The sequence below is a fragment of the Vombatus ursinus genome, unplaced genomic scaffold (assembly GCF_900497805.2).
Source record: "Vombatus ursinus unplaced genomic scaffold, bare-nosed wombat genome assembly UNPS02005286.1, whole genome shotgun sequence".
Taxonomy (NCBI): domain Eukaryota; kingdom Metazoa; phylum Chordata; class Mammalia; order Diprotodontia; family Vombatidae; genus Vombatus; species Vombatus ursinus.
The window spans coordinates 4,157,585-4,175,828 of NW_020945064.1; the positions used below are offsets into that span (position 1 = coordinate 4,157,585).

Here is an 18,244-nt window from a genome sequence, read left to right on the forward strand (position 1 = left end):
TAGACACTGGATATGTCAAGGACTAAATAACATCATAATGAACGAAATAGATCTCATTTTAACATTTGTTATTGATATTGGAATTATGCCTGAATCAACTATCAAATGTAAAGTCAGACCAACAATTCATTAGAGCTGAGATCAAAATTAGTAATAAGCCAAAAGAGGAAAATATATGATATTCAATTGAAATAACAGATTTAAACAAACTGATCAAAAATAAGAAACAAACAATAGAAGTGACAAAGACCAACTATAATTTTATCCAGGAATTTAACCAATGCAAATTAATTACCGCACCAGTGAGGGAATTTATTTTGCTATACATGTTTGCTAAAGGGGTTTTGGTTTCCTTGCTTTCTTGCTGGAGATGTGGAGGGAGGGGAAATGGAAGAGAGAGAGTGCAGATCTGAAAATGAAATAAAATTTAACTTTAAGAAATTAATTGATATAACAAAGAGAGCAAAGGAACCTAGAAAGCACCTTAGTAGGTGAACATCTGGCTTGCTTGTCAAATGGAGACATAGCTACTAAAGGCAAAATATAAATTTATTTAATAAAAAGTTAAGAAAGAATAATGGATAATTATGAACTATCCTCATAAAGCAAAGAGAAACCGTAGAGGGTAAAAATCAGTTTAAAGAAAACTTAGGGGGGGCAGCTAGGTGGCACAGTGGATAGAGCACCAGCCCTGGATTCAGGAGGACCTGAGTTCAAATCTGGCCTCAGACACATAACACTTACTAGCTGTGTGACCCTGGGCAAGTCACTTAACCCCATTGCCTAGCCAAAAACAAAAACAAAAACAAAACTTAGACATGTAACTCAGCAATGTCCTTCCAAGGATATCTAAGTATGAAAATGGAAGAAAGGCTACAATCAGAAGAAAAATGGAAAAGATTTCTAAAAATAATTTTAACAAACTGGGTTTTCCATCAAGAATGAAGGGTGGAACCACCAATGTCATAATCCAAGATGTGCTTATAGACAAAGTAGAAATGATACTAAAGAGAAAAAGACTGGTATGAGTTTTGAGACCTGACTGGCATCTCCGGATTTCTATTTCAAAGGGAGAAGCATTACCCTTCCCACCCTGGAGAATAATTTGGGACCATTGCGAACTTTGAGCCAGGAGGAACTAAGTTAAAGACCACCTTGGATTTCTTGTAAGAGAAAAATACACAGTCTTAAAGAAACAGACCGAGAAGAACAGGGCTGAGCGCTCAAGAGCTGAGCTGGAAAGACTCATGAACACCAGCAGTAGGAGAAAGGTGATGGAGTGGGGCTGAGCTTCAACAGAGAAGGAAGAAATCAAGGAGGTACATTTCATCCAGCCCCAGAGGCTCTTTTGCAGGAAGTTATCTCCCATCCATATAGAAAAATCCTGAGATTTCTTGGAAGATATAAGGCCACAAATAACCCTGTGCAAAGGGCTGCTGGTAATAAACAACAGATGAAGCATAAAACAGGGACATCCATGCTTGCCAACATGATGGAGCTGATCCAGAGCAGAGTTCAGGGAAAGGAGGTATTTGGTACAGATGGTGGGTCTTCCAAATGGTTTGTTTATGGATGACATTATGCTAATGACACTAAATATCGAAGCATTGCTCTCTTCTCCTGGTAGAGAGCTGTAATCTCTCAGAAAAAGTTGCCCTTTGTAGGAAGGAAAGACCAAGTGGATGAAGAATGTCAGTTGCCGAGATTTCATGCATTTGGAAAGATATCCCGACAGTATGTATGCCTGGATCGGACTGTACAGACGGACACTGAGCTGGGTCCTGAATGTAAGAGGAATAGAGTAGGCTGGATTACTTTCGGGTAACTGCAAAGCCATTTTACTGACTGCAGGCTTCCCATGAAAACAAAAGCCAGTCTTTTCAATACTAACATTTTATTTGCTGCTATATAGTGGTGAGACATAGGCTGCCTTAGAAACATTAAAGATGAGTGTCACTTGCAGTTTTCAGAGGAAAAAATTGAAACTATCAATAGCCATATGAAAAAGTGCTCTAAATGACTGACAATTAGTCAACAGTCCAACATTTATTAAGCACCTACCATGAGGCAGGCACTGTGCTAGAGAAATGCAAATAAATGCAAATCTGAGGTGCCACCTTATACCCATCAGATTGGCAAAATTGACAAAAAATGAAAATGACAAATGCTAGAGGGATTTGGGGGAGGGGTATGGTATGTTAATACACTGTTAGTGAAGTTGTCCACCCATGTCCAGCCATAATGGAAACAATTTGGAACTATGTCCAAAAAGCCATTAAACCGGCATATATATGCCCTTGAACGCAGTGATACAACTATTAGGTCTATCCTCCAAAGTGATCAAAGACAGATGGAAAGGACCCATATGTACACTGCATTTCAGAAAAGCTTCAGCCAATCCCCATTTCATTCCCTGCTGCAAGGCCATCTTCTCACCTGGCCATCCTATATCATTCTCATGTCTTGAGCAATCCCCCACTTTACTCCCAGTTCCAGTACCATGATAAATTCAACTCTGCTGTTACCCCTGGAAGGGGGAGTGTCATTCTGCTCCACTGTGGCCCCTGCTGGTTCAGTGCTATCTTGGGGGGCATCAAGTCTAATCCCAGATGAAAAAACTGGGGCCCAGAGATTTGTTAAATGGCTGACCTAAGGCTCACAGAGATACCAAGCATGGGGTGGGGGGGAAAGGGAGAGGATATAAGTATATAATACCTATAGACAATGAATACACATGCGTACCTGTGTATATGCTATTATTGTTGAGTCCTTTCAATGTGGCAAGCTCTCTGTGACTGATTTGGGGTTTTCTTGGCAAAGTTACCGGAGTGGTTTTCCATTTCCTTCTCCAGCTCATTTTACAGAGGAGGAAACCGAGGCAAACAGGGTGAAGTGACTCACCCAGGGTCTTATACCTAGTAAGTATCTGAGGACAAATTTGAACTGAGGTCCTCCTGACTCTAGGCCCAGCACTCTATCTACGGCTGCACCTAGTTGTATACATGTATAAAATGTAGTCTGTCAGGGGTTAGTGCTTTATTTGTTGGGAACGTCCAATTGGTTAGAGTACAGGACCTGGGTTTGAATTCTACTTTTTATATTTACTAGCTGTGCAATCTTGGACAAGTCACTTAATCTCTCTCAGCCTCAGTTTTCTCATCTGTAAAATGAGAGTAATGATAATACCTATTTCATAGGGTTGTACTGAGATAATTGTAAAGTGCTTTGCCAGCCTCAACACACTGTTTCAACACTAGCTATTGTTGTTGTTGTGGCAAAACAAAATGTATCAATTTTTAAAAATCCTCTTGGACATAGAACTTTTTAAATCATAGGAAATTTAATATTAGTATTAATTCATGACACTCTCAGGGATAACTGAGCCTTGGATCCATCATCTAGCTAGGGTCAGGAGGTGCTTTTACCTCGAGGCACAGGACTGTGGTGCCTGTTCAAATAAGGTAACAGTCTGACAACAGTTTAACAAAATTATTTAATATAATTTATAAAAATGCATTTTCAAGGGTTTAATTCTTGTCAACATGGATCACAGCTGTCTTCCACACCCACACTGTACAAAATTTAAAAGGACCTGAACAGATGCATTCTAGAAACAGTGCTAAATCATCACAGACTGTTTGGCTGCAAAAGACAGAAGACATTTCAGGGGTATTGCGAACAGAAAGCACCAAAAACCCTTAATGGCCATTCTGACAAAACATTTCCTTCGTGCGTGGCAATTAGTGTAAGCCAGGGGTGGGGAACCAAGTTTGACAGAACAAGTCCTTTTATGTAGGGGATTTGTTCTGTGAAGTTTGGATTTGGTCAAAGGGCCGCACTTGAGGACCTAGAGGGCCACATGTGGCCTCGAGGCTGCAGGTTCCCCACATCTGGTCTAAGCTCCTCTGTTCAGCACCTCACCTGTTGATCTGGCGAAAGGGGGAGAAGCCTTTCAGCCAATTTAGTCTATCTCCAGGGAAGATGCCTGCTTGCTAACTTCCTCAGTTTTTCTTATTATCTGTCTGCTAGTGCATGCAGGAGACATGACCCAAAATCAATACTTGGGAAATCTGAGGAGAACCTAGAACCTCTGAAACCAAATGTTTCAACTGCAGCACCCCTCCTGGATAGAATCCTCTTCTCCAAAGACATGTTAAAGCTTCCTTCTCCGATGCTTCTGGCTATTGCTTCCACTCTAACCTATCATCTCCAATCTTTGGCGACTGCACTGTCAACGCTTCCCTGGTTGGTGCATCATTATTTCATTCTATTAATTATGAGACACGGAAAAAAATCCCTATTTCCTGTTAGTTTCTCCTTCTGTGACATCTCTCCAAAAGAATTCCAACAATAATAATGACCCTTACATGACCAGTATCCCTTCACAAACTTGAGACATACTTGTACATAATGAACTGGTGATAAAGGAAAACTTATGGACACCATGATGTCAAGTTTATAAAATGGCCGTGGCCAGTCTTGCCCATAAATGTGAAGTAAGGTATGTGCTTCTGAGAGCTCCTGCCTGGAAAGATGCGATGATAGAAGAGGGAAGGAATCGATTTAGAACCAAAGTAAAAGTAAAAATGAAAACAAATAAAAAAAAAACATTACACACATTTAAAAAGGGGGTGCAGAGGTGAGAGAGAGTGGGGGGCCAGCTGCCATCTATTTTTATTATCAACTTAGGCAGAGCCCCAAAGAAGTGCCCACCAACATGGTGGCTCTAAGACTGGAAAAACTGCCCTTGAAACAGATTTCCTTTACTTGCTGAAACCTTTACTTGTGTCTCTCAAGAAATTAAAGGTGAGGGGTGAGAGTAGGAAGAGAGAACTGATACTAGCCTTAAAATAGAAAACTAACCTTGTAAATTAGCAATAATTCCTATTTTTGTTACACAGTTGAGCGAGGAACAGATAGCACTTGGATCACACGTGCCTCTTTCTCCTGATCCTGGGGATGATAGCCCCTGGAGACTGTTTCTTGACTCTGAGCCCCAGGCTCTGCCTTTAATCATCCTCCCCTCCGCCATACATGTCGGCCAGCTTTTTAAAGCGATTGCCCCATTCGTTCAGGTAATCATAATCCTGGTCTTCGTCAGCGCCAGACGAGTTGAGGGAGCTCAGGGAGGCCGCCTCAGAGCCGCTGCCTTCATAGTCAAATACGAGCAGGGAGTCATAAGGGGGCGCTGTGGGGTCGCTGTCAGCCGCCTTCAGGTTCTATGAGAAACGGAGAACAGATGTTGTAGTCAAAGAAATCTCAAGCTCATGATTAGCACGGAGGCTTAGCCTGCCGTGGCATTTGGGTTATTTCATCCTCCCATGGTTCTTGTGACACACGCACAGAAGAAGCCCTAATATATACGACCAACATTAACTAAACACCCTCCCTCTTATCCTTCCAAACAGCTAAAAGGAAAGGGAAAAGGCGTTTATTAAGCACCAACTGTGTGCAAGACACTATGCTAATAGGTGCTTTACAAATATCGTCTCATTTGACCCTTACAACTAGGAGATAAGTGCTATTTGTCATCCTCATTCTAAGTGACTTGCCCAGGGTCACACAAAGCTAGTAAGCGTCTGAAGCTGGTTTTGAACTCAGGTCTTCCCGGCTCCTGGCCCAGTGCACTACACAGCTCCCTATAAAGCACCTGACTTCCATAGCTGGTTTCTAAGAGAGGGAAGAGAAGGTCATCCTTAAAAAGTATTCTAGATACCTCTATCCTGCCCTCCCTTTTTAGCAAAAAATGGGGGACTACGGGTGTAGACATCAATATATTTCTGTGATAGGTGTTAGGTAATGAATTCTGAGTCACCACAGAAAATCCCAGCTATTTTTACATATATATAGGCATATAGCCCTTGAGGCTTGGATTTCCTCATCTGTAAAATGAAGGACCTAGGTTAAGAGCAGTTCTTCTCAGGACAGCTTGGTGGTACAGTGGATAGAGTGATGGCTCTGGAATAAGGAGGACCTGAGTTCAAGTCACTTAACCCTGATTACTTTAAAAAAAAAAAGAGCAAGAGTTTTTAACTTTTCTTGTGTCAATCTGGTGAAGCCTATGGAACTCCTCTCAGAATAATGTTTTTAAATGCAAAACATAAAATGCAGAGGATTACAAAGGCAACCAAAAGTTAGTGAAAATAGAGATATCGGATTTTTTTTCATCCAACTTCATGGACTCCCTACATTAAAAGATCTAAGGGTTCTTCCCAGCTTGAATTCGTACAGATCCTGTTGTCTAGCCTTATCTTCCCCATCTCATTTGGGTTCATCTTTTCAAACCCAAGTATAGACACTAATAAGTTTCACCATCCAATTCAGTCAGTCCTTCTTGACTCTCAAGATGTCTGTGAATCATGACTATCACACAACATCCCAATTTGGTATTATCTGAAAATCTGACAGGCAGAACCATCTGACCCTTCAGCCAAGACACTAATTAAAAACCCTAAAAGGCATAGGCCAAGGCTCCCCAGGCATTTCTCCATTGGCCCTGTGCTGTTGACCAGTTTTTGGTGAATGAATATTTTGATGCTTCTAATTTAAGGGGCTCTTATTCTTGCCATGCAGACTTTCTGGATTCTCTAAGGCTGATCTGAAGTTCAATAAATCCCCATTAAAATGAGGTAACTTTAAGGTCCTACATAGAGAGGAGAAACCATGGAAAGGAGGAGAAAAGACAACTTGGGGGGTTGGTTCATCCATCCATCATTCCTTCCTTCCCTTTGTTGTAAGGACAATCGCTAGGTTTAAATACAAATTACACTTCTGTTCTCGAACCTGTTCTTTTACCTCATCAATGAAATTGCCAATTTCATCTGGATTTGCTGGTCGAGGGCGATACTCAGGGCCACTCATGAGTGTTGGTATCACGTCGCTACGAATCACTTCTGGTCGAGCATCCAGGCCCCGATGCAACTGACTCAAGTCAAAGTCCTTTATGAAAGAAAGTGGAAAACAAACAAATGAAAAACAAATTATAAACAAGGGAATGTCCCAAAAGGAACCAAATATGTCAAAGGTAAACTTTTAGATTATAGATCATGGATTATTCTGGAGAAGTTTTCAGCAGGAAATAAAAGGGCATACCAACTTAAGTGCTATAGGAACTTTTTATATCGTAATTTTTTATGCCTTAAGACATATATAAATAATAGATGATCGGTGCTGACTTACTGTTAAATGTTTGTGTATACATATCTAAAGAGGCGGCATCACGAGATGGAAAGAATCTTGGGCTTTATGTCAATAGAGACCAAGATTTAAATCGTTTCTCACATATACTAGACATGTGAGTTCTCAATTGCCTTATCTGTCAAATGGGACTCCACTACCTACTTGAGAGAGGTATTGGTAGCTAAATGTGATAATGTGCTATAAAAGCCTTTAAGGTATATATAATATAAATGTCAACTATCCTGTCTATATTAGAACGAGACAAATTTCTAAGAATATAGAGGTAAAGTATACTCAGAGATTGTGGATTGCCTGGGTAATTTCTAGCAAAGCGGCAAAAGGATCTGGACTTGAGTTCAGCCTACCTATAAAATCAGATTCAACCGAACAAATAAAAGCCCAACCAGGCTGCTTACTAGCCCAGACTTTAATTAAGGTGTAGCAGAGACACATAACTTTGAACTTTTTTTAAGGGGCTACTTAAACCAACCTGATCTTCTTCTCCGCCTCCCTCTTCATCATAATAATAGACATTGTCCCGGGTGTCATCATCAGGGGGCAGTAAAGGCTCTTTCACCGCTGGCCTTCTTCGGATAAAGAGAAGCAGCAGCAGCAGTAAAACTAAGCGATAAGAAATGGAATAATGAGGACAGCAAAACGCACTAAAGAATAATGAAATGTCCAAAAAAAAAAATGGAAAGAAAAATATGATTAGAAAATAATGTAAGTTTTTGGGGGTATAATTTTATTTATTTAAGGTGTCTTTCATGTTTGATAGGGGCAAGAGATCCTTATTATTATTAAATAAATAAAATTATACCCCCAAAACCTATGCTGAATTCATAAGAGGAGAGGCGGCAAAGTTGAGTTCATTTCTAAACTTATTTCTGACCAAGCTCCTCTTGGTCCTACCAAGTAGGGGAGGATTCTAATATGAGGCCAGTGACAGACTAGGTATAAGTTACTGAATTTGGAAAAGCTCACCTCAAGACTGGATGTTGTGTGGCACAGTGGGTAGAACTATCAAAACACAGGTTCAATGACTAATGTGGAAATATGTTTAACATGATTGCAAATGGGTAACCTGTATCAGATTGCCGCTCTCTTGGGGAGGGAGAAAAATTTGGAACTCAAAATCTTATAAAAAATGAATGTTGAAAACTATCTTTACGTGTAATTGGAAAAAATAAAATTGCTTAACCTGTCAGCCTCAGTTTCCTTAGCTGTCAACCTGCAATATAAGACAACCTACCTTGTCATAAAGATCAAATTAAATAGTGTATAAAGCACCTAACAGTGCAATGTGAATGTTCTCTATTGTTATTCTATAATAGAATGAGGTTTCTGGCCATAGCCACTCTTTCAAGGACCAGTCAATCATCTACAGAGAGGCTGTGATCTGCTTCATGGGAGGAAAGCTCCTGGGACACAGGACTGACTAAATCATTAGTGTTTAAACTTCAGAATATACTTATTGTTCCCACTGTTGGACTGGTAACCCCTAGAGATCTCTTCCTATTTGTATCCCTAGTGCATCTTGCACAGTATCTGAGACCTAGTGGGTGCTTAATAAATGCATATCGACAGACTGAACCAAATGCTATTGAAATAAAAATACAACATGGTGTTCTTGGTTGACATTAGGACTTCCTGTCATTCCCAAGAACCCCTCAAAAGTTGACCTCAAGGCCCATTTTCTGACTTAGAAATGGCATCTCCAAATCCTGAAGCTGCCAATCCTAGCCCTTTCCTGCTTCCAGAGGGTACAGGGTTTATTGCAGGAAGAAGAAAGATGATGAGGTCTGCATGTATTGGGGCACTCAGTGGGGATCTAATATCCACAGACCCAGGAGAAGTGTGAAACTTCCCTACTTCCACAGAGGGAGGACAGTATAGGAGAGTGGGTATCTGAACACACCTTAACACACAACTACCATGAAGACACAGGGTCCAGGGTACTGAGGCAGACCAGCAGTGGTCAAAGTAGCAGAAACACATTCTAGGGGCAAACAATCACTTCTCATGATTGTTCAACCACAAAACGCTTGATAATAATCTCTTATTTCCAAATTTAAACCTCAATTTCCAGACTCAATTTCAATATAACTTGGTTTCAACGTATCTACTCCCCAAATTCATTTTCGCCTCCCATCAACAAGCAATTCAAGATGTCTATTAAATGCCCAATAGGTGTATGCAATGCACTGTGCTAATTACTGGAAGGAACCTAACCAATGGCATGATCCCTGCCCCTTAGGAGTAAACATTCTATATAATAGGGTGTGAAGTGGGTGGAAAGAACAGGACCTGTACACAAATATGAATAATTCAAGGGAGAATATCATGAGGACAATCTGAAGAGGAAGCTCTGGGGAAATTTAAGAGGAAGGAAATTTTCAGCTATAGGGTAGAGAATCAGGGAAATCAGATACTTGATCTGAGACTCGAGAAAAGAAGATTCTAAAATGTGGAGACAAGGGGAGTGGCGGAATATGTTCCAGGCATGGGAACAGAGGAAATGAGCATGTCGAATTCAGGGAACAGGTAGTGGCCAAGTTTGGCTGTAAGATAGGCTGAATGGGGCAGCGAGGTGGTGCAGTGGATAGAGCACCAGCCCTGGATTCAGAAGGACCTGAGTTCAAATCCAGCCTTAGACAAATAACACTTACTAGCTGTATGACCCTGGGCAAGTCACTTAACCCCATTGCCAAACCCCCCCTCCTCCCCCCAAAAAGACTGAATGAAGTGATGAGGGAAGACTGGAAAGGTAGGATGGACCTGAACTGATGATTGTATTTTCTCCTAGAAGAAATCAGGAGTCACTGAACATTTTTGGGAAGGTCAACACCATGGTCATCCCTTAGCAAAGGTTATGTGACAGCTGCATGAAGACTGGCTTTGAGATGAGAGAGACTGGTGAGGAGAGGAGGCTCTTAACAAACTTCATCTCCCTTTTACCATCAGCTGCTGGAAAGGAGAGGTTTGCTTTTAGCACAGTGCCTGGCACACACAAAGTACTTGTTTATTTGACTTAACCTTCCCCAATTGTATGAGATGAGCCCATGAAGTCCAAGACTCCCAGAAGATGGCATCTATTAATTAGTCACTTACTCAGCAGTGCAAGGATTCCTCCTAGTATTCCCAGGATAGCCGGTACATCCACGCCAGTCTGGGCAATTACACCCGTCTTCACACACTTGGACACAGCACCTTCACAGTCACACACGTACACCTCCAAGGTGGTCACCTGGTCTTTATTCTGGTTGTCTGTCAGCTTGAGATTTATCTTGTATTCCCCAAGTTCTAATTCTTTCTTTGGCCTCAAAGTCAGAGATTCTCTTGCTGTTAAGAAAGCATAAGAAATATAGTTCCCAAAATAAAAAACAAATTCATAGACTCCCTGAAATCTATACTCTGTAGAGGTTCAGTGCACACAGGTTAAGAATCTTTGTTCTAGAGTAAAATATGAAAGCAGCTAGCTATATTTCAGTGGAATACAAAAGAATACCAAGAGAAGTAATCATAGATCCATAAAATTTTAGAAATGGGAGGGACCCTAGAACTTAGATAAGTAATCCAACCTCTTCATTTTACAGTTGAACAAATTGACAAAGAAAAGTAACTACTTGCCCCCAGAATCCAATTTCTAGTTTTAGCAGAGCTCTTCCTATTCATAAACAAGCTACCTACTTGTGCTGTGTGACCAACATTGGGATGGTGACATAATTGGGATTATGAAGAACACTTTCTTCCATCTCTGCTCCTTTGAGCTCCAATCCTGCATTATATTACACTGTTGGGGAAGGGTAGCAGAGTATGGCTGAAAGAATCCACCCTCAACCTCAAATTCAAGTGACACGGGGTAGTACTAGACGCTGATTTGCTCTGGGAAGTATAAGCTGGGCTAATGAATGAAGTGAAAGCCACTGAAAGGCAGTCCCAGGGGCTCAACAAAGAATTTCTTACAAGTAGAAGGCTCCTGCTTCAGGTTAAGATTGTCCCACATGACCTTCAATGTCCCTTTCAGCTCTATGATTCTATGACCATGAAAACCTGTTTTTAGCTTGTTACAGAACAGTGTTGGACCTGGAATGCATTCCAGTTTGACTCTGATAAAATGATCCAACCGTTCTAGAAATCAGATTGCAGATGTATGAGAAAAAAGTCGCAAAACCGGTCAGACCCTTAGACTCAGACATTCCAAATGACAGAGAGGTCCCATGTAGACCAAAATATTCACAGCAACACTTTTGCCTATTTGTAGTGGGCAAACAAGAAAAATAGGAGATAGCCATTAATTGGGAAGTAACTGAATAAACTGTAACACGTAAATATAAGGGGAGGGCAGCTAGGTAGTGCAGTGGATAGAGCACCAGCCCTGGATTCAGGAAGACCTGAGTTCAAATGTGGCTTCAGACACTTGACACTTACTAGCTGTGTGACCCTGGGCAAATACACTTCACCCTATTGCCTCACTAAATAAATAAATAAAAGACTTGTATGAACAAATACAGAGTAAAGTAAGCAAAACCAGGAAACTGACACGATTATAATGTAAATGATTGAAAAAAATCCATCAAAACAAAGCCCAACACTAATTATAATAACCTATTTGGTCCCAAAGGAAAGATGAGGAAACATGCTTCCCTCTCTTCCATGGAGAGAATGGGGGGGATGTAGGGAGAAGAGGGAAAATATTATGGGTGCAGAATAGTGCACATGATGAAAAACGTGGTTCCTATGTTGGTTTTACTTTGTAACAAGGGAAGGCAAGTATGTAAACATATGGGGGCACTTATAAACAGCTGGTAGTAAACAAAAGATATCAATAAAACATACGTACATATGTGGTCAATTTAGATTAGATTAGAGAGAAGGGGAGAGGGAACACCTGTGAGAATTAGAATTAATTTCATCTAGAATGGTTAGGTCGCCAGCACTGCACTGGGCACAGTGATAGAGCAGCGGAGCCATGAATTCTAAAACCTCCATTTAAGGAGGAGGCTCAGCTCAGAACACCCAGACACACTACTTTGGGATTCCTGACTGCCTTTCCCACCATATCTCCTCCTTGGGAAAATCCCATCATCCTGTAAGATCTCATCAGCCTTGGGACACCACCTTCTCTCTCTCTGATGGGAGGGTGGAGCCATGCCTGAAGTCCCCAGGAGAGGTTTCCTCATTTCCTCCCTGGCTATACTATTTTTAATTCAATAAATATTTGTTAAACACCTACTGTGTGCTATATCTATACTATTTTCAATTCAATGTTAAACACCTACTATGCTCTATATGCCAGGCACTATGCTAAGTGCTGGGACACAAATAAGAAAAAGAATCTCTGCTTTCAAGGAGCTTATAATCTAATGGGGGAACATAACACACAAAAGGAAGATGAAAAGTGGGACTGGGGTACCAGAGGACATAAGGCGCTGATGGAAAATGGAGAATTAACTACAAAAACTTAAGTCAATCTGCATAGTGATGAGATTTCAGGTGATCATCTTATCCTGAATGAGGCATGGTATTCCCAAATGGAAACCAAGTGGCAGCTAGGTGGTGCAGTAGATAGAACTCTGGCCTTAAAATCAGGAGGACCTGAGTTCAAATCTCACCTCAGACACTTGATACTTACTAGCTGTGTGACCCTGGGCAAGTCACTTAACCCCAATTGCCTCACCAAAAAGAAAAAAAAACTGTTAAGTCCAAATGGAAACCAAGCAAAGCTAATGATGGGACTTCTCTGAAATCTCCACCATGGTCCAGCATTTCAGCTTCCTCATTTGTTATCTTCCCCCATTAGACTGTAAGCTCCTTAAGGGTGGGACTGTCTTTCCTTTTTTGTATCTGTATTCCCAGTGCTTAGCACAGTATCTGGCACATAAGAGGCACTTAATAAATGTTTATTGACTATTACTGACTACTGTAGACAGAAAATTGAAGAAGCCATGTCCTTCTAATCAGCTTGCAAAGAGGCTTGGATACCTACCGTTATCATTAAATTCAATCGTCCAGTTAACACTAGCGCCATGTGTTAATTCTGCCATGAAGGGGGAAGTGTTTGGTGGAAGGTCTGGATCAACAATATTTATAATCTGAGGCTCTGGATTCCTCTGGCAAATGTCCATGCTTCGAGGTTCAGGTACTGGACCATTATCATTTATGTCCAAGAGAAACAACTGAAGGGTTCCTGTGCCCGTGGCTGGAGGAGAACCTAAGGAAAGGAGCAGAGAAAGACATCTTAGCTGGAAGAGGTTAAGAGAAGAAATGGCACTACCTCATTCAGTAACCTATGATGGATCCTTATTACTTTCTTTCCTCCTTTATCTAGCTTTCAACACCCTCTAATCTCCTCAGACCCCAGTAACTATCTTCCAAACATATCCACCCTCCCACAATACATGCTCACCTGTAATCGCCATTCCCCTACCCTAAAAAAATTAAATGGTAACTAGGTCCTCAATATTGATTTTATTCAGCTCCTAATTAAGGAAGCAATATTTCCACGATCCAAGATAAGATTTTAGAATCAGGCTCACACTATAGGTGAAGGAATTTTGTCAAGAACACTAAGTGACAGCATGTCAGATGACATTTACAGAAAACATATTATTATAATGGAATATAATTACATTATTTAAAAAACCCTAAGTATGACAGATTAAGGATATCTGTGAAGATCAGTATGGAGCGATATGGAATTAAATGAACTGAACCAGGACAGCATGACCACTCCAAGAAGGTAGAGGAGAACAATCTGGAAGGACCTCAGAACTTTGAGCAATGTAGCCACTAAATCATGATCTCAGAAGACTGACAATGAAATACGCCTCCTTCCTCTTGGCAGAGAGGTAATGGACTAGAGGTACAGAGTAAGGGCACATATTCTCACACATGGCCATTTGCATGCTTGACTATATGTATTACAAGGGGCAAAGGGGGAAAGGGAAGTCAATGGGTAGTGATATAGATAAGAACATTAAAATATAAAAGAAAGTAAAAGCAACTTTTGTTATTATCATGTTAAATTCAATATATACTTAAAAATAAAACAAAACACCCAAACAGAAGTTCTTGGTCTCATATACATATCCTCTTTTAAAATTCTTTTTATGTTGAAATATTCACCTACATTTGAAGATCAAAATTTTCAAAATGGTAAAAAAAAAAAAAAACAACAACAAACAAACAATAATTGAAAACAAACTATACAACATGCTAACTATGTATCTAATGAAGTCTGAACCATCTCCTCCTTTCAAAAAACAAACAAAACCCCAAACCCAACGCTACCTAGTTGATGCCTTTGGAGGTGGAAGAACTAGGGAGGAAGAGAAGAGCAGAAAACAATACAAGCATAACAACCCTACCATCATCCACGGCCACAATGAGGGCTGTGTAGGTACTGTTCTTCACATACTCAATGTTTTCTCTATCCAGATTGTCCCGAGTAGAAATGACCCCCGACTCAGGATTAACGTCCAGCCAGTTGGCTGGATCCCTCCAAATTCGATACCTGAAAGGATGGTAAGGAACATATACATCACTGAGTCGGTCTTTACATTAGTCCATTTAAATACGCCTCCAGTGAATTCTTGGTGATCCTCATAAGATAGCAGAGAAACCAAAATAGTTCAAAAATAAGACAGTGTCTAGGCTTATTTACTCTTTTTTTTTTCTTAATTTATTTTGATTTATCAATAATCACTTCCATATGCTTTTGAGTTTAAAATTTTTCTCCCCCTTCCTCCCTACCACCCTCTCCAAAATGGCACATAATCTGATATAGGCTATACATTTACATTCATATTAAACATATTTTCACATTAGTGATGTTGTAAGTAGAAATTAAAACCAATAGGAGGAACCATCAGAAAGAGGAAACAAAACTCAACAGAAGAGAAAAAAATAACAATTCAGCTTCCATAGTTCTTTCTTTGGGTGTGGATAGCATTTTTCATCATGAGGCCTCTGGAGATGTCTTAGATCCTTGTATTGCCAGGACGGGTTAAGTTTATCAACATTAGTCATCAAACAACATGGCTGTTACTGTGTACAACGTTCTCTTGGTTCTGCTCACTTCATTCAGCATCAGACCATACAAGTCTCTCCAGGTTTTTCGGAAGTCAGCCTGTTCATCATTTCTTATAGCACAATAGTATTCCATCACATTCATATACCACAACTTGCTCAGCCATTCCCCAATTGATGGGCATCCTCTCAATTTCCAATTCTTTGCCACCACAAAAAAAGCTGCTATGAATATTTTTGTACATGTGGGTCCTTTTCCTGTTTGTGTGATCTCTTTGGGATATAGCCCTAGAAGTGCTATTGCTGGGTCAAAGGGTAGGCTTATCTCTTAAGAAAACAAAAACTCAACCTATAATTTCATTTAAGGCAAGTTCTCCATTTACTATATCATACTGCCTGTCGTTTTCACGTCCGTATCCCTACAGTGGGCAAATGGACAGACAATGTCACCATACCAAAGGAGGACCGATTTCTATCAAGCTGGCCTTGTAAATCTAAGTAATGGAGAACAGAAGATAATCTCCATCTATGGAGAGAGAGAACAAAAACCTTCAGTGCCTATAGATCTCGTGCCAGAACTAGTTTCTAAAAGATGGAGTACCCACAATGAAGCTCTGCTACCCATCTCCTGATGGAGGTGGTGGACTCTGGAGCTACCATTTTTTTTTGGGGGGGGGGGGGGTTATTGGCATGTAGCCAATGCAGGAATTTATTTTGTGAGACTATACATGTTTTTATCGGGGTTTTATTTTTCTTTCTCACTGGGGGCAGAAGGAGGTGGGAGAGAGGAGGTGGGTAGCAGGTCACCCAGGCAAAAATACACCGACTTCAACCTGTCTGAACCAGTGCAAAACAAACACAAAAACGCAAAACTTTTCAACCATTTTGGTGAATTTTGCATCCAACTTTTAGCCAACCAACTCAAAATCTGCGTCTCTCAGATTACTTGTACCACAACTGACTTAAAAGTTATGTCTTTCCAAATGGTTTTCCAGTTTCAGAGCCCAGATGGGCAGTAAATGTCAAGATGACTTAGATAAGGCAAAGCCCTCAGCCTGTTACCTAGTCTAATGGTCAGCTGATTGCCCCACCATGGGACTCTTCTGAGCTTATAGAGCTTTTCTCTTAAATGCAGAATGGGACAGCTAGGTGGGGCAATCAGGAAGACTCCTCTTAATGAGAAGTGTTTGGACTCAGACACTTACTAGCTGTGTAACCCTGGGCAAGTCATTTAACCCCGTTTGCCTCAGTTTCTTCATCTGTAAAATGACACGGAGAAGGAAATGGTAAACCATTCCAGTATCTTTGCCAAGAAAACCCCAAATGGGGTCATGAAGAGTTGGATACAACTAAAAAACAACTGAACAACAACATTCCTGCCCCCCTCCCTCACAGTGCTTTCTATACTACTAAGAGCTCTATATACGTTATTTCATTATATCCTTATAAGAACCCAGATCAAGGATTCTCAACCTGAGATAAATGGACCACCTTGGATGGATTTCGTGGGGTCCATGAACTTGGATGGAAAAAAAAATTTCTACTTATTCCAATATAATTCGTTTCCATTGTAATCATAGATTTTATTTCAGACATTTAACATCGTTATTCTGAGATGAGATCCATAGGTTTTACACTAGAATGCCAAAGGGGTCCATAACAACAACAACAAAGAAAGTTAAGAATTTCTGGAATAAGTAAATATTATTTCCATTTTGCAGATGGAAAAATTGAGGCTCAGAGGTTAACTAACTTGCTCACAGCTAATGATTGAGTCAGGACTAACTAGAAACTAGTTTTCTAAAATGTTAATTCTGGTGCTTTTCCATTTTATCAAAATTGAATCTATTTACATGCAAAATAATGTGGTTCTCACAAACATAGACACGCGTGTGCATGTGTGTGTATCATCCTTCACTCTTACATTATCTTCTGTGACTGAAACTTGTCGGGATCCTGAGCGGTGTAGGATGTAATTCTAGCACCCAACTCGAAATCTTCTGGTATCTCGACTCTCATAACTGGTGGCATGAAGACCGGGGCTTCATTCACATCCATGACATCCACAGTGACTGTGGCTGTAGAGGTAGGGAGGCTGACAACAAATGGAACCTCGTTCACTACTGTTATGTGAAGAATGTATTGCTGCTTGGTCTCAAAATCCAAACCCTGATAAAGAAAGGAGTGGGTAGAGAAATGGTAAGATCAACTTTTTGTTGGAAAAAAATTTTTTACCTGGAAATAAAAATAACAACAATGACAATGATGACCTCGACCCAAACCCACTCACTATCACCAAATCTGCTGCCCAGGTTACGGGACAACTCATGGCCACTTTCTATGGTCTCTGCCCATCTCCCCATACCACACACAAACCTTGGCTGTTTTCAAAATTCCTTCATTGGTTGCTGGGTTAGTGGTAACAGCAAAGAGACCCTTTTCATCATTTAGGATAGAATAGACCGCTGTCCATGCTGGAGTATTAGGAACATCTGCATCAGTCACTTTTAACTTTGTAATGACTGCGTCCACTTCATTCTCCAACACTTCACCCACATACTGCAAAGCAAAGGAGAGAACCAGGTCAATGATGACCTACTGCGGCTGAACACCACGAGCTGCAGGTCTCACGGTGCTATCAAATCTGAGCACAATCTTCACAGAGATAAGCTGCCTAAATGGATCCAGATTTCTATACAACAAATAAACCATCCATAAATGTTAATGCTTTCACAAACTCTGAGGCTACTTCTGACACTCTCATAGAGTCAAGTTTGCAGGAGCCAGGCCATTACCAAGCCTAAAATCCACCTGAAGCATGAATCTGCTTTACAATGTGGGATAATGGAGTAAGGTTCAAAGCCCAACTCGATCGCTTATTACTCACTGGACCTTGGACTTCTCCAGGCCTCGGATGTCTTATTTGCCAAACAGAAGCACTAGACTTTATCTAAGGTCATTTCCGGTTCTAATCTATGGACTCCAACAAGTGGTCATTCACCTAAGGCTTCCATTTTGAGACGGCTCTAATTAT

The 18,244-nt window shown here is 40.6% G+C and overlaps 1 protein-coding gene across 1 annotated transcript in view; it reads right to left on the bottom strand.

Moving 5' to 3' along the window:
- Positions 1 to 3,475: 3,475 nt before the first annotated feature.
- The window catches only part of CDH1 (cadherin 1), a 61,566-nt gene continuing 46,797 nt past the window's right edge, over positions 3,476 to 18,244 (bottom strand). The window contains exons 9-16 of the mRNA XM_027847591.1: positions 17,587 to 17,769; positions 17,135 to 17,379; positions 14,550 to 14,695; positions 13,169 to 13,393; positions 10,291 to 10,521; positions 7,670 to 7,800; positions 6,796 to 6,939; positions 3,476 to 5,219 (exon numbers count right to left, since the gene is read on the bottom strand). Of these exons, the coding sequence (XP_027703392.1) occupies positions 5,010 to 5,219; positions 6,796 to 6,939; positions 7,670 to 7,800; positions 10,291 to 10,521; positions 13,169 to 13,393; positions 14,550 to 14,695; positions 17,135 to 17,379; positions 17,587 to 17,769 (1,515 nt within the window). The 3' untranslated portion in view covers positions 3,476 to 5,009. The remainder of the gene's footprint in view (positions 5,220 to 6,795; positions 6,940 to 7,669; positions 7,801 to 10,290; positions 10,522 to 13,168; positions 13,394 to 14,549; positions 14,696 to 17,134; positions 17,380 to 17,586; positions 17,770 to 18,244) is intronic.